At 40.1% G+C, this 13,574-nt stretch overlaps 1 protein-coding gene across 1 annotated transcript; it reads left to right on the forward strand.

The window, feature by feature from the left end:
* The first annotated feature begins 2,778 nt into the window (after nt 1-2,778).
* On the forward strand, nt 2,779-10,572 carry LOC106605054 (growth/differentiation factor 6-A-like). The gene is made up of 2 exons (XM_014200310.2): nt 2,779-3,269; nt 7,446-10,572. The coding sequence occupies exons 1-2, from the start codon at nt 2,918-2,920 to the stop codon at nt 8,336-8,338; spliced, it is 1,245 nt and encodes a 414-aa protein (XP_014055785.1). The 5' UTR covers nt 2,779-2,917; the 3' UTR covers nt 8,339-10,572.
* Nucleotides 10,573-13,574: the final 3,002 nt, after the last annotated feature.

Here is a 13,574-nt window from a genome sequence, read left to right on the forward strand (position 1 = left end):
TTGGCAAAATGAATCAATGGATTTAAAGCAAAATATGGGTGATGTGAATGATAGGTCTACGTTTGTTTTTAATTTTCTGTCCATTGTGAATGAAATCCGCATAGCGAAATTATGTGGTTGTGTTTATCAAATCTTGTTTTTGCCTTAGCAAAACAAAAAATAAATTATTGCTTTTTCAAAAACAATATTGCATTTATGTAACTGTTTTAAAATAAACAAATACAAATACAATACTACCATCTCGTTGTCGGTTCAAGGTGGGGGGTTTTTTGTACTGTACTCTTCCACAATGTATGGTAAAGCATAAATGCATTAACCTTACTTTATTTCTTACAGCCTTCAGCAGCACAGATAGCCTTCCATCATTTTACAAAGAGGAAAAAATGACAATCAGAGGTTTTCTGTAATCCGAATTTCTATTAAAATATTGTCAAATCAGGGGGTAATTTGAAGCGCTTGAAGCATAGTTTATAGAAAACTATAGTCTTTTGTTCTACTCGTCGACTTCGCAAAGGATTGTAAGCGTTCCTTTGAAATGACGTCACACACTACTCCCGGTATCACCTCTACCTGCAGCTGAGTTTGGCGCCGGGCGCGGTGGCGCGTGCCTGTAACCCAAGTCACCCGGAGGCTGAGGTTGGCGCTCTATGTCGAACGGGAGTCCGCACTAAATTCAGTATCTATATAGTTAGTACTCATGGGGTAGCCTGGGCCCACCACGTCGTCTACGGAGGGCAGCAGTGGCCCAGGTCGGAAAAGAAGCAGCTCAAATCCCCGGGGCCGTCCCGTAGTGGGATAGCGCCTGTGAGTAGACTCTGCAGTGAATCCTTCGCAAGACATCACAATCCAATTTGTATTATTTAAAAAAAAATATCTGCTTTATGGTGAGAATTGCTTCTACAAAATGTTTAGCGGACATTTTTTTTAAAATCTAAACAGTAACCACACGACCAATTTAAATCAGGTGTTTTTCTAAGAACTATACTGGCTCATACTGACGAAAGAAATGAATAACATAATGCAGCGGGGCTGTTGAGAGCAACATTTATTTGAGGACAAGTAACTGCCAAAGCTCTCCAAACTCAATGTTCAGATTGCAGAGATGAATAGCATAATGCAGCGGAGGGAGCCTGTCAAAAAGCCCAGGTCAAAGAAGTGGGGCATACTGAGTTGCTTCATAGCAGTGGCCGCAACATTCAAGTAGCCTACCCCTGTGACCAACGGCTACTTAATTGTGAGACATCTAAGGCCTATTCTCATTTGAAACGTTTGGAATAAAATACTGACCCTGTCCATGTGTCTTAGAGTAAATTTAAAGAGTGAAAACTCGATGTCAAAGCCACAGACATTAGGAGGTGGTGGGCAAATGCTGCTCTCTGCTGGAGTGTACTGCTACACAAAGGAATACCAAATAATGCTATTTCAACCACACGCTATTTTATGGACTGATTTAATCACGTTTATTCCTCCACATACCAATTTATAGAAATGCAAATCGACAATGAGTATGTGTTCTAAAACATTTGACCGGCAATGTAGATAAAAGCTACAACTTTACATACTACAAAAAATCAGCATCAGAAATTGATTTTGTGGAGTTTTTCCAAAAACAGGTATGGTATTTGGTAGGGGGATCCCCTGGATCCAATCTTACCCAACTGTCATTAGAAATAGGGTCCGCATAGAAATAGGCTATAGTCCTAAACATACACAGAGTAAAAGCTATGTCAGACACACAATTAGTGAATGCATCAACACCTGCATGCATTATCAATCACTGTGAAGTTGTTTCCTGTCTCAAACAATTTTAAATCTTATCACTGTGAAGGACCTGTGTTTGTTGACCTACTAACACCACAGTTAGTCAATATGTTCCTGACAAGGCCTATGTACACATCTTATCTCTGACTAACCCGTTCAAGAGTGGAGATTTCCACAAGGGATTTTCATTAAGGGTTTTATCTGGAGACATGGTGGCTTTATCATAAACGGAATGACACATTTTTGAGGATACATTATTATCATGTCTTCAACAAGTGGGCCTAGATATTAAGAGAAGTATGGGTCGTATGATTTTGAAGCCACTTGCAGTTCATGGAAATGCCATTGGAGGTCGGTAGAATACAGCAAAAAGAGAGGCTGAATAGCGTAATGAATAGTGTTCTTCTTGCCATATATTTTCTTGAATGGAACATATTCTCTTCAGTACTTTCATAATCCATTGATACCCTCGGAGACATTGCCAGTTTGGTTTGCGCACATAAATACAATATATATATAACCTTGGTCCTTTGTCTTGAAAATTGAAAATTGCATCTGTGACCTTCGTTGGGAATGTAGAACATCGCCCCAAATAGCTGAACTATTGCTAAGGTGTTTTTAAAGTAAAACAAAATGGCCCCAAAATATTTGCATGTCTGAAATAAATCACTGATCTTCATGTTTACGTGCATAAAAGTTATAGGGGGTCTTAGATAATTGGTTACATTCATCAATAGGCTACTCTCTCAGATGGTTTGGAACGTTATATGACCTCTGCTCTGTTGAATTCTTTGTCCACCTCTTGACCTTTGTCAACGTGTTATTGTACCTTTAAACTTGGCATCCTGTGGCGTTACTTATGGCGGTGAGACACGACTCCTCGGCCGTCGGAGATGTCTCCTCCGTCTCAACGTCCATAGAAAGACTGGGAAAAGTTCTCCAATAAGTAGCCTACATGAGCGTCTGCAAGTGGGCGTGTTTCCCTGTTGATTCAACAGTCTCGGCTCTTGTGTGATGTCGAGGGCGCGAACGCACTTCTCTGGTGAGAAGGGAACGCAGAAGTCTAGCTCTGACGCGCAGTCTATCTTCAGCTCTTGCTGTCTAAAATCGCTTCATTGCGGAGAGGGCTTCGAAACATCTTTGGGACACTACCACCATGGACGCATTTCAAGTACTATCGTTATATTTGTTACTCATCTTCATTTGGAATATACCATGTTTTCAGTCAGCTGCCATCATATCTCCCTCTGTGCCAAGGAGAAACAAGGGAGCCAAGATCCTTCATGATGGACAAAGGTCAACCAAATTTCCCAAAGAGATCTTCGCATCTTCTCCAATCTTAAGCCATCACCGAGAAGATTTTAATAAGGACGCAATTGTGCCCCACGATTACATGCTCTCCATATACAGGACGTATTCGGCTGCAGAGAGACTCGGACTAAACGCAAGTTTTTTCCGCTCCTCAAAGTCTGCAAATACCATAACAAGTTTTGTGGACAGAGGAACAGGTTGGTCTCAACTAAAATGACTTAGCTATGTAGCCTACTACTACCGTTGCATACGACCAAGTGAGAATCTTGCTACATTTGTTCTAGATTTGCACACATCGCTGCAGCCATGGTATGCATTTTTTAATCTGAAGAAGAAAAAAAAACCCAGCTCCTTTCACAATAACATATACTATTCATTTTTACAATGGCTCTCTTATTGAATGAAATGCTGGAGTTGCAAGTTGAAATGTGGAAAAATGGTGTTCCTGTTCTACTCTTGACCCACAAAGACTGCCATAAAATAACCACAACAAAATAGTGTGCTGGCCTATCAGTCGATGGTGCAGGTTTAGAGGTGATCCAATCTAAATATGTAACAGCTTGAATTGTAAAATGTACTATTAATTAATGCATAAAACGATATTTCACAAGCTAAAGTGCAATTATCTTGTCAGCCTCAAAGTTGTTTTAGTTGCACTGGAGCTTTTATCACCGTTTATGATTGACGCATTACGTTTTGTTGTCGCATTCAGTTCCATTTGAGCCCTTGGGACACATTTTAAAGAGCCATCGGAGTACATCAATTTTGCAAAGTATGAAGTTATATTACACTTACATTGACCCCCAGGTTACACGACAATAAAACACTAATTGAGGCCCTATCTAAATGAAGGTAGTAAATCATTCTCTATGGGTCCCCGCGTGCACCAACCCCATCCTGTTCAAACCTTGCCTTGTCGTCAGACTAGACTCGAACAGTGCTACTGATAATCATAGAAAAAGTTATATTTCCAAAGAACTTATGCATTAATTTAAACATTGGTGTAGGACTCAGTGAACACGTCAAACAGGAAATGACAGTTGGCTTGCATCAAGATAGGAATTAACATTATGTGTTACAGATCGTCATGCCATCAGTGCAATCTGGTTGGCCAACTCTGCAGTTAATAAACTGATATATTAGAATGGGTTAGGGTGGGCTGCAGGTGGTGGGCTGCAGGTGATTAGGGACAGTTAACTCTGTAACCAAGTGATTTGACGGATTTGATTAGACAAACAAAGGCAGATAAACACCAACAAACCCGAACACATGTAAGTCAGCTTTATCTTTAGAGGAGAAATACAATCAGTTAACGTCATTGTTGGCATTATTTCCCATCTGTAACATGGTGAAAAAGCCGCACTTTCCCCCTGATTTTGATTTGATGTGTCACTGGCTCTGACCCTTCTCTGGACTCTCTGAGGGTTGCTTAGCATCGAACCGCTGATTGGAGTATTTGAACTCGTGATCTAATTGAGTGTTCATGTCATAACATATCAAACACTGTCTATTCTCCCATAATGACCCAACTCAGCCAATGGCATATCACCAAAAACAAAGGAAAAAATGTAAGAGCACGTCCTTCGCTATGAAGTGGTTAGTATTTTACTGTGTACCTCGCTGTGCGACCGCCACTTTAATTGCTGAAAATATTTTTTTATTCCGTTCTCTCAACACATTGGTGGTTTCTGTTAAGATTCTACCAGACCCTCGAGTGTTGAGTTGTATTGTATAATAGACTACAACATACTATTTTTTTGCACTTTAAAAAGTCCGAATAGTAATACTCAAGCGACAACGTTCGTGCGTAATATATGAATTTTGCGCTTTTTCAGCTATTACGCACAGCTGTTTTTGGAAACACTTGTACGATAGACGACATTTTTGTACAAAACTGAAATGTTTTATATTGTGTAACTTTCCCCCTCTGCAGGTAAAATGAAAACAATTTATGCAAAACAGAATAGGAGACGTCCCTACGTTCGTTATGGTCGCAAGGTCAGACAATAATAAACCAAATGTATGAAAATTACTTTTGGCACTTGAAGTAACTCATTAAAACGCAGATGGTGCTCGCTGGCCTCGGAAGCCACAGCACTAGAAGTCTCCCTCTCTCTCTTTCGCTCCTCTCCTCTTCGCTCTCTTTCTCAGCCTTTAGAAAATCGTAGCCTAAAACATAGAGGAAAGTGTAATATCAATGTTATATGTTGTCCAAAACCTCAGATAATACAACAATAGGCCTAACATAAGTGGTTGACGCCGTATCGTTCATATTTTGGTCAGATAAATATGTAAATTACGCACAGGATCAATTATGTCCAAATGTTTATATTTTACAAGCAAATGAGCTGAATCAAAATGTGTCTCTTAATTTGTCGAATCATATCTCAAAATCAACAAACTGCAATGTCAAGTTCTTTAAAACAGATTCTAACTTAAAGTCAGCATAATCAGGCCAAGCACTTTTGAACTGGGAATGTTGTCGTTGGCAAGAGGAGATGTAATATAAGCGGGGAAGTATTTTAATGAGGAAGAGGGGAATTCAGAACTGTTAATTATTTGGTGACCTTGTATACGATTTGTTTGAGGTCTTATAAAAAACCTTAATGCAGACCATACGTGCAAATTACTGAAACAAACACAAGGTTTCACTCTACTTTTACTATTAAACTATGCAGGGTTCACAGAGGGGGGAAAGTATTGGCAACCAAATTCAAATATCTATTTCGAATAAAATCATATTATTTTGAAATATGGCATCTATGTTGGATTTGTAGATTAATAGCCTACACACAGGGCGCGATTGTTTAGGCCTAGAACAAGCTACCCACAAGTGTTGTTTTTATTAAATAACAAGTTGTTCAGTGCATTTAATTTGATGGACAAATGGTAAACGGAATCACATTTAATTGATATTTCCGAAGACCACAGATTGATCTGTCTTATGTAGGCCTAGTATATTCCTGTTATCGTGAATGCTAAATAAAATCGCATTTTGTTTGGGCAACACATTTTTTCATGGTAGCCTTAAAAGTAAAAGTAAAACAGATTCGTTTTTACTTCAGCCTATTTGAGCATTTACCCTATTATGCCTATGTATAATTATATTTGACTTGATAAAATATGACGAAAATCTAAATGTCTCGTAAGTAATCGAACAATCTTTAGAAAACGGTGTTTTAAAAGCTCTAATGTATTTTATGAAACCTTGTGTTTAAGATATAAAAAACACTGCATACCTCCAGTAAACCCTTTACAGCAGAAATGAACAATATTCTAACTTATATGAGAGCACATTGCTTCGCTGGGATCAAATATGTGTATCCTAGGCCTAGTGGGTCTCGAGCAGGGAATAATATATGAATTGTGTATTGTTCAGTTGAGTGTACAGTAACCTATATCGCCTTCGGTCGGTTGAGTCCGGCAGAATCCCCTCCCGTCATATCACTAGGCCCCTCGTTTCTATGCTCCACAACTTTGATAATCGTTTCAGAAATAATTTTTCCCAAGCAAAGAATAATTAATAAACTGGTTTGATAAAATATCCACTAATTTAATCAGGCTTTTCGTTTAGTGATGATAGGCCTACATTGAAAAAGCAAAGTATTCTCTGAAGTGATTCATTTGGGGGTGTTATTAGAAAACAATAGCCTACATTAACATAAAACAATTATGATAAGATTCAATTGACAATTCAATTGAAGTTTGCTTCCGAATTTCACATTTCTCCCCATAAGAATGAAAATACATAGGCTATATTTCGAGTCTTATCTAATAATAAAAATGTACAACATTTAAAGTACAGAGCAAAATTATAGGATTATAGGCTACTGAACGGTATTTTGCACATCGAAAATGTAGCAAATCCAAAAGGACAGTGTGGTACAGAGAGAGAGAGAGGGAGAGAGAGAGAGAGAGAGAGAAAGAGGCAATTGCCAGCTGTTGTATTATGATCACAGGCTTAGCCTACAATATTCAGGCTACTGTCTCAAAAATGATATCTTACTAACATGGAAATAAAGTTCATTCAAACAGGCGACACCTCATCATATTAGGCATAATGGGAAAATGTAAATAATTCATTATTATGGTAGTTGTTCTGCTAAGTTTGCATCTGTTGATTATTGATGTTAAGAGTGAAGATGTTTATTATACAGTACCAAAAAATTATAATGCACCCTTTCTGCTCAGAAATGACGTGTCAGTCGTAGTTTGTCTCAGCTCGACTTTTGAATGGGCACTGAAAAACAAGAAAGAAGGCCAGTGGATCTGGCCTCTTTGTGAGAATGTGAACCCTCCTCCTCCCACTCCCTCTCCTGAACACTGTACACCCTAAGTGAATCTGACTGCAATTATTTCTTTTTATCTTGCAGACGATCTCTTGCACTCTCCTTTGCGAAGACAAAAGTATCTGTTTGATGTCTCAACCCTTTCAGACAAAGAGGAGTTGGTTGGAGCTGAATTAAGGATATTTAGAAAAGTACCCGGGGATTTGCAAACGTCCCCGACAGGTCTCTATGACATTCAATTACTCTCCTGTCGATCAGAACGGCTACTGGATGCAAGATCCCTTGATCCTCTGGATTCCCGAAAACCAGGATGGGAGGTTTTGGACGTGTGGGAAATGTTTAAAAACCGGTATCACTCCGCCCAGGGGAGCCAGCTTTGTCTCCAGCTCAAGGGCACTCTTGGTAAATCAGAAATGGAAATCGATTTAAAACAGATGGGATTTGACAGAACCGGTCGAACTCAGCAAGAGAAGGCCATCTTGGTGGTTTACACCAGGTCCAAGAAAAGGGAGAACCTGTTCAACGAAATGAAAGAGAAGATCAGGTCTCGCGGATCAGGGAGCAGGTCGGAGGAGGAGCGGGGCCTGCGGTTCAAAGCCAGGCGCCGACGGAGGACTGCATTGAACAATCGGCATGGGAAAAGACATGGCAAGAAGTCCAAATCTAGATGCAGCAAAAAGGCTCTGCACGTTAATTTCAAAGAGCTAGGGTGGGATGACTGGATCATTGCGCCATTGGATTACGAGGCGTACCACTGTGAGGGCGTGTGCGACTTTCCTTTGAGATCGCATTTAGAGCCAACAAACCATGCCATCATTCAAACTCTCATGAATTCAATGGACCCCAATAGCACACCTCCTAGCTGTTGTGTTCCCACCAAACTCAGTCCCATCAGCATTCTTTACATAGACTCGGGCAATAACGTTGTGTACAAACAGTATGAGGACATGGTGGTAGAGCAGTGTGGCTGCAGGTAGCGTCCTTTTCTTCTGCGTATTTAAACCCCGCAAAATCAAAGATAAGTCATTCGGTCCAGGTCAGTATATGAAAGCTGTGGCATATCTTAAGCATATAGACCCATGCGTTCTTGCCATATCATGGTGCGCCTAAACTTCACTCAAAAGGGATCCGCGAGAGACATTATTTGTAGTGTAGGCCTATGCAAGCATATTTATTTTGGTCAAATTTAAACTCAGTACCATCTCACATAGCCTTAGATGTCCAATTGTTGTGTTAAACTAATACCTACTCTTAGCCTACATTTCCGTCCATCTGATATGTTTTTCAAGAGCATAGTGTATTGTTTTGCGAGGCCCGGACATGGATAGACACGTCGTCATAAACCATTAGTCCGCAGTAGAGGAGTGGGTATCAACATGCTAGTGATATGCTATTATTTATCATTTTCTGAGCAGACTTGGAATTGTTGGTCTTCCATCAGTGGATTCTGTCCGAAATGGGCACAGTGGAATGCACCTGTTCAAACTAGGCCGCAGTCACGGGATAGCCCTTGTGCATTGTTGCAGCTCCCTGCAACGGTCTTGCGAAGAGGACTCATTTGTAGCGGGTGTTTCCAGGCTCACTGCCAGTGTCCAGCTGAAACTATCGAGCTCTTCTGATGCGTTATCAATCGGCCCTAGCACCCCCCCCCTCTCTCCAATCTCTCTCTTTCAAATCTATTTCTCTCTCTCTCTTTCTCTCTCTCTCTTTCTCTCTCGCTCTCTCTCTAAAAGGTGAATGTAATCTACCAAACACACAATGGGCTCTGAGGAAAAGAGATAGCGCAGGTATGCCTACAAGAGATTTCCCTGTGCGTCCGGTTTCATCAGAATGGAGTGCGCGCTCGAGTCATCACAGCCTGCGGGCAACAAATGCAAGACTAAACAGACGATTCTAAACATGGGCTCCATGGACATAGGCATTCATATTGTGCCTGCCATTGACAGCTGACTGTATTTCCATGACTTGCTGAAGGCACAGTGAAAGGCAGTTGGACCCGGTTGGGCACAGGAGCACGTGGGGACACCAAAGGCCACGTTAAATAATCAAGACAAACATTTGCATCTTCAACGTCTGCATCTTTACTAAAGGCACTTCCACAACTGAGTGCGCCAATGTCATGTAGTCAGGAAGAACACCCTTTTCATGATAAATCGACTGACAAGAAAAGACTCGCAAACGAGATATTTAAATGCACATTAGCTTTGAATGCACTGCTGTTCATTATTTGAGCTGTAAATATTTGTATAGTTAAAACTTTACAAGTGCAACTTATGAAGAAATGACAAAAGGCATTTCTTTGTAAATGTACATACTTTAAATGCACTCAAATCGTTATAATATCTATTCTATAATAATTTTATTAATTGTGATGTACAGAGTTTCATGATAATCATATATTTCTTACATTGATGAGAGTAATTTAAGCTGTATAAAAAATGTTGAGGGTGCAAATACCATTATTGATGTCTACCTCATAATTACCTAGGTTCTGAGTTCTGAGGTGCATTCAACTGTGTTAAAATCTTTTGAAATGATATATGAAATTATACATTTATATAGGCCAATATATATATATATATATATATATATATATATATATATATATATATATATTAATGGATATTATTCCACACTATTACTGTACTAATAAAGTGAAGAACAAAACATCCAACACTCTTGTACTTCGGATGACTTAACTCCCCTCTTTAATTTCCCAGAAATCTGCTGAGTTGATCCGCTGTGACAGAGTGAGACTGTGTTGGACAGAGAGAAAACATAGTTTTTAGGTGATTTGTAACTCTGCTTGTTTCTAATGAAGTTACAGATATGAGTCACCCTAATTACAGTACCTAACGTTATTGTACATATCATGCTAAATCAAGTGGTCTACATTGGATTTGATTTGAATAATGGGAAAAATTCACACTTCAATCAGACCTTTGTGCATTTTTTTCATGTTGACCAAAATAAGAAGTGAGAAGAATGTCTCCTTTGATAATTGGATTATATTAACTATGGAAAAATAATCACTTGTTTTACCCTTTCTTTCAAAGCCTGTATATAAGCAGATATGCTGTTTGTTTGTATAGTGTTCTGTTGCTCAACCCTATCTATGCATATTTCATTAATATCAATCTTATCGGATCACAATGAATCCATGATGTATTTCCAAATTTTAACCATTAAATGTGCTTGAATTACAAAACTAGCTTTTAGCAAAGCATGGTGTTTTATTTCTAGCAGGGGATACAGATCATTCTACCCATGTAGGATTATAATTAGTGCTGCTGGTTACAGTACCGAAGCTCTTGACTTTGAGAGTTTTATAGTTGTTTTAGAACTCATGCAGTAGAACTCAGTGGTGGTGACAATGGAGTTCAGCTTTCTTTAAAAATGTATGCAATGTAAACAAATCATTCATCTTTATTGGTAGGAGTTGATATACAGTGCCTTCGGAAAGTATTCAGACCCGTTGACTTTTTACACATTTTGTTACTATACAGTCTTATTCTAAAATTGATAACATTGTTGTTTTCCCTCATCAATCCACACACAATACCCCATAATGACAAAGCAAAAACAGATTTTTAGAAATGTTTGCTAATTTATAAAAAAATAAAATATCACATTTGCATAAGTATTCAGACCCTTTACTCAGTACTTTGTTGAAGCACCTTTGGCAGCGATTACAGCATCGAGTCTTCTTGGTTATGACGCTACAAGCTTGGCACACCTGTATTTGGGTAGTTTCTCCCATTCTTCTCTGCAGATCCTAACAAGCTCTGTCAGGTTGGATGGGGAGCGTTGCTGCACAGCTATTTTCAGGTCCCTCCAGAGATGTTTGATCGGGTTCAAGTCCGGGCTCTGGCTGGGTCACTCAAGGACATTCAGAGACTTGTCCCGAAGCCACTCCAGTGTTGTCTTGGCTGTGTGATTTGGGTTGTTGTCCTGTTGGAAGATGAACCTTCACCCCATTCTGAGGTCCTGAACGCTCTGGAGCAGGTTTTCATCAAGGATCTCTCTGCACTTTGCTCCATTCATCTTTGACTTGATCCTGACTAGTCTCCCAGTCCCTGCCGCTGAAAAACATCCCCACAGCATGATGCTGCCACCACCATACTTCACCATAGGGATCGTGCCAGGTTTACTTCAGATGTGACGCTTGGCATTCAGGCCAAAGAGTTCAATCTTGGTTTCATCAGACCAGAGAATCTTGTTTCTCATGGTCTGAAACTCTTTAGGTGCCTTTGCCAAACTCCAAGCGGGCTGTCATGTGCCTTTTACTGAAGAGTGGCTTCCATCTGGCCACTCAACCATAAAGGCATGTTTGGTAGAGTGCTGTAGAGATGATTGTCACTTCTGCATTGTTCTCCCATCTCCACAGAGGAACTCTGGAGCACTGTCAGTGTGACCATCCGGTTCTTGGTCACCTCCCTGAAAAAGGCCCTTCTCCCCTGATTGCTCAGTTTGGCCTCGCGGCCAGCACTAGGAAGAGTCTTGGTGGTTCCAAACTTATTCCATTTAAGAATGATGGAGGCCACTGTGTTCTTGGGGACCTTCAATGCTGGTTCCCTTCCCCAGATCTGTGCCTCGACACAATCCTGTCTCGGAGCTCTATGGACAATTTCTTCGACTTCACGGCTTGGTTTTTTTCTCTGACATGCACTGTCAACTGTGGGACCTTATATAGACAGGTGTGTGCTTTCCAAATCATGTCCAATCAATTGAATTTACCACAGGTGGACTCCAATCAGTTGTAGAAACATCTGAAGGATGATCAATGGAAACAGGATGCACGTGAGGTCAATTTCGAGCCTCATACAAATAGTCTGAATACTTATGTAAATAAGGTATTGCTGTTAGTTTTTTGTATAAATTTGCAAACATTTCTTAAAACCTGTTTTCACTTCGTCATTATGGGCTATTGTGTGTAGATTGCTGAGATTTTTTATTTATTTAATCCATTTTCGAATAAGGCTGTAACGTCACAAAATGTGGAAAAAGCCAAGGGGTCTGAATACTTTCTGAAGGCACTTTAGGCTATGATTGATCTAATGATACTGTGTAGGTCATGAACTTATTGGAAGTCATAGGGCTCTCTGCTTCAAGCCACAGGATCATTTAGTGTTTTCACTAACATGTAAACAGACAATGAGTGTTATTGTTCAGTGTTTTGCCGGCTCAGCGCTATGCTAAAACTATGTTAACATGTGGTGGCCATTCAAGTAGAAGGAAATGCATTGACTGTCACTGATATAGTACTGAATGGATGAACCGCAGCGATTTCCCAATGAATTAGCCACCCCCCTGGTTCAAGTTTACTTAACACTTTAATGTTTCCCAATCTGAGGATGAAAAAAGTTTGAAAGCAGGGATTGCTTCCATATAGGCTATCGACCTTGGCCTGGAAACAATTAGGAAATGGCTTTGAAATGTTATACGTTGTCCAGGCTCTTGTACAGTATCATGTCACTCCCCACATGGTTGCTGGGGGAAAGAGAGGACACTAAGTGCACTCTTTAGTTGCCCCTGCAAATGACTGACACAGCAACCACTCCCCTGAGCATAACCAAATGGCCCTTCAGGCTATGTCTGTGTGTCAGCATTGAATAGCATCAGGATGCTATGTGGCTAATGCTAGGTACACTAGCTAACTCCCCTAAAGTGCAGTGCGTTGGTGATACCCATAGCATGGTGATACCTTACTAGCAGACGTGCAGTACAAGTGGAAAAGACCAGAGACACAGGTCTGAAAGGAAAGACAAAGTGTGTGACAAGTTGACTGCCATTAGTCAAATGTCCTCTATGCTCTTACCTTACTTGTGAGATTGCGTACGCTGCTTCTGTGACAAATGAGGGCTTGGAATTTCAATTCCCCTTACATTTTAGGTCCCTTTATTTTATTGGATACAGCCATTATATCTCTGGTTTGGATGCTGGGTTAATGGAGGAAGTTTTGAGAATGGTTGCATGCCGATGAAAAGGAAGGAATGCTTTAGTTTAGTCGCCTCAATCATTCACTCATTAGCTTTAATGGTCTCATAAAGAATAACAGGTTCGTCCTCATAGTTGCATAATTGTCTTAGTCACCAGTATGGCGAAGCCATTCCCAAGAGAGTGCTTTGTTTAACATTTCTATCTAATATATTTATTTAACCAATGTATTGGCAAGGGCACAGCTCCTTTTCATCAGAATATGTGGAGAATGTT

The sequence above is a fragment of the Salmo salar genome, chromosome ssa05, assembly GCF_905237065.1.
Source record: "Salmo salar chromosome ssa05, Ssal_v3.1, whole genome shotgun sequence".
NCBI classification, from domain to species: domain Eukaryota; kingdom Metazoa; phylum Chordata; class Actinopteri; order Salmoniformes; family Salmonidae; genus Salmo; species Salmo salar.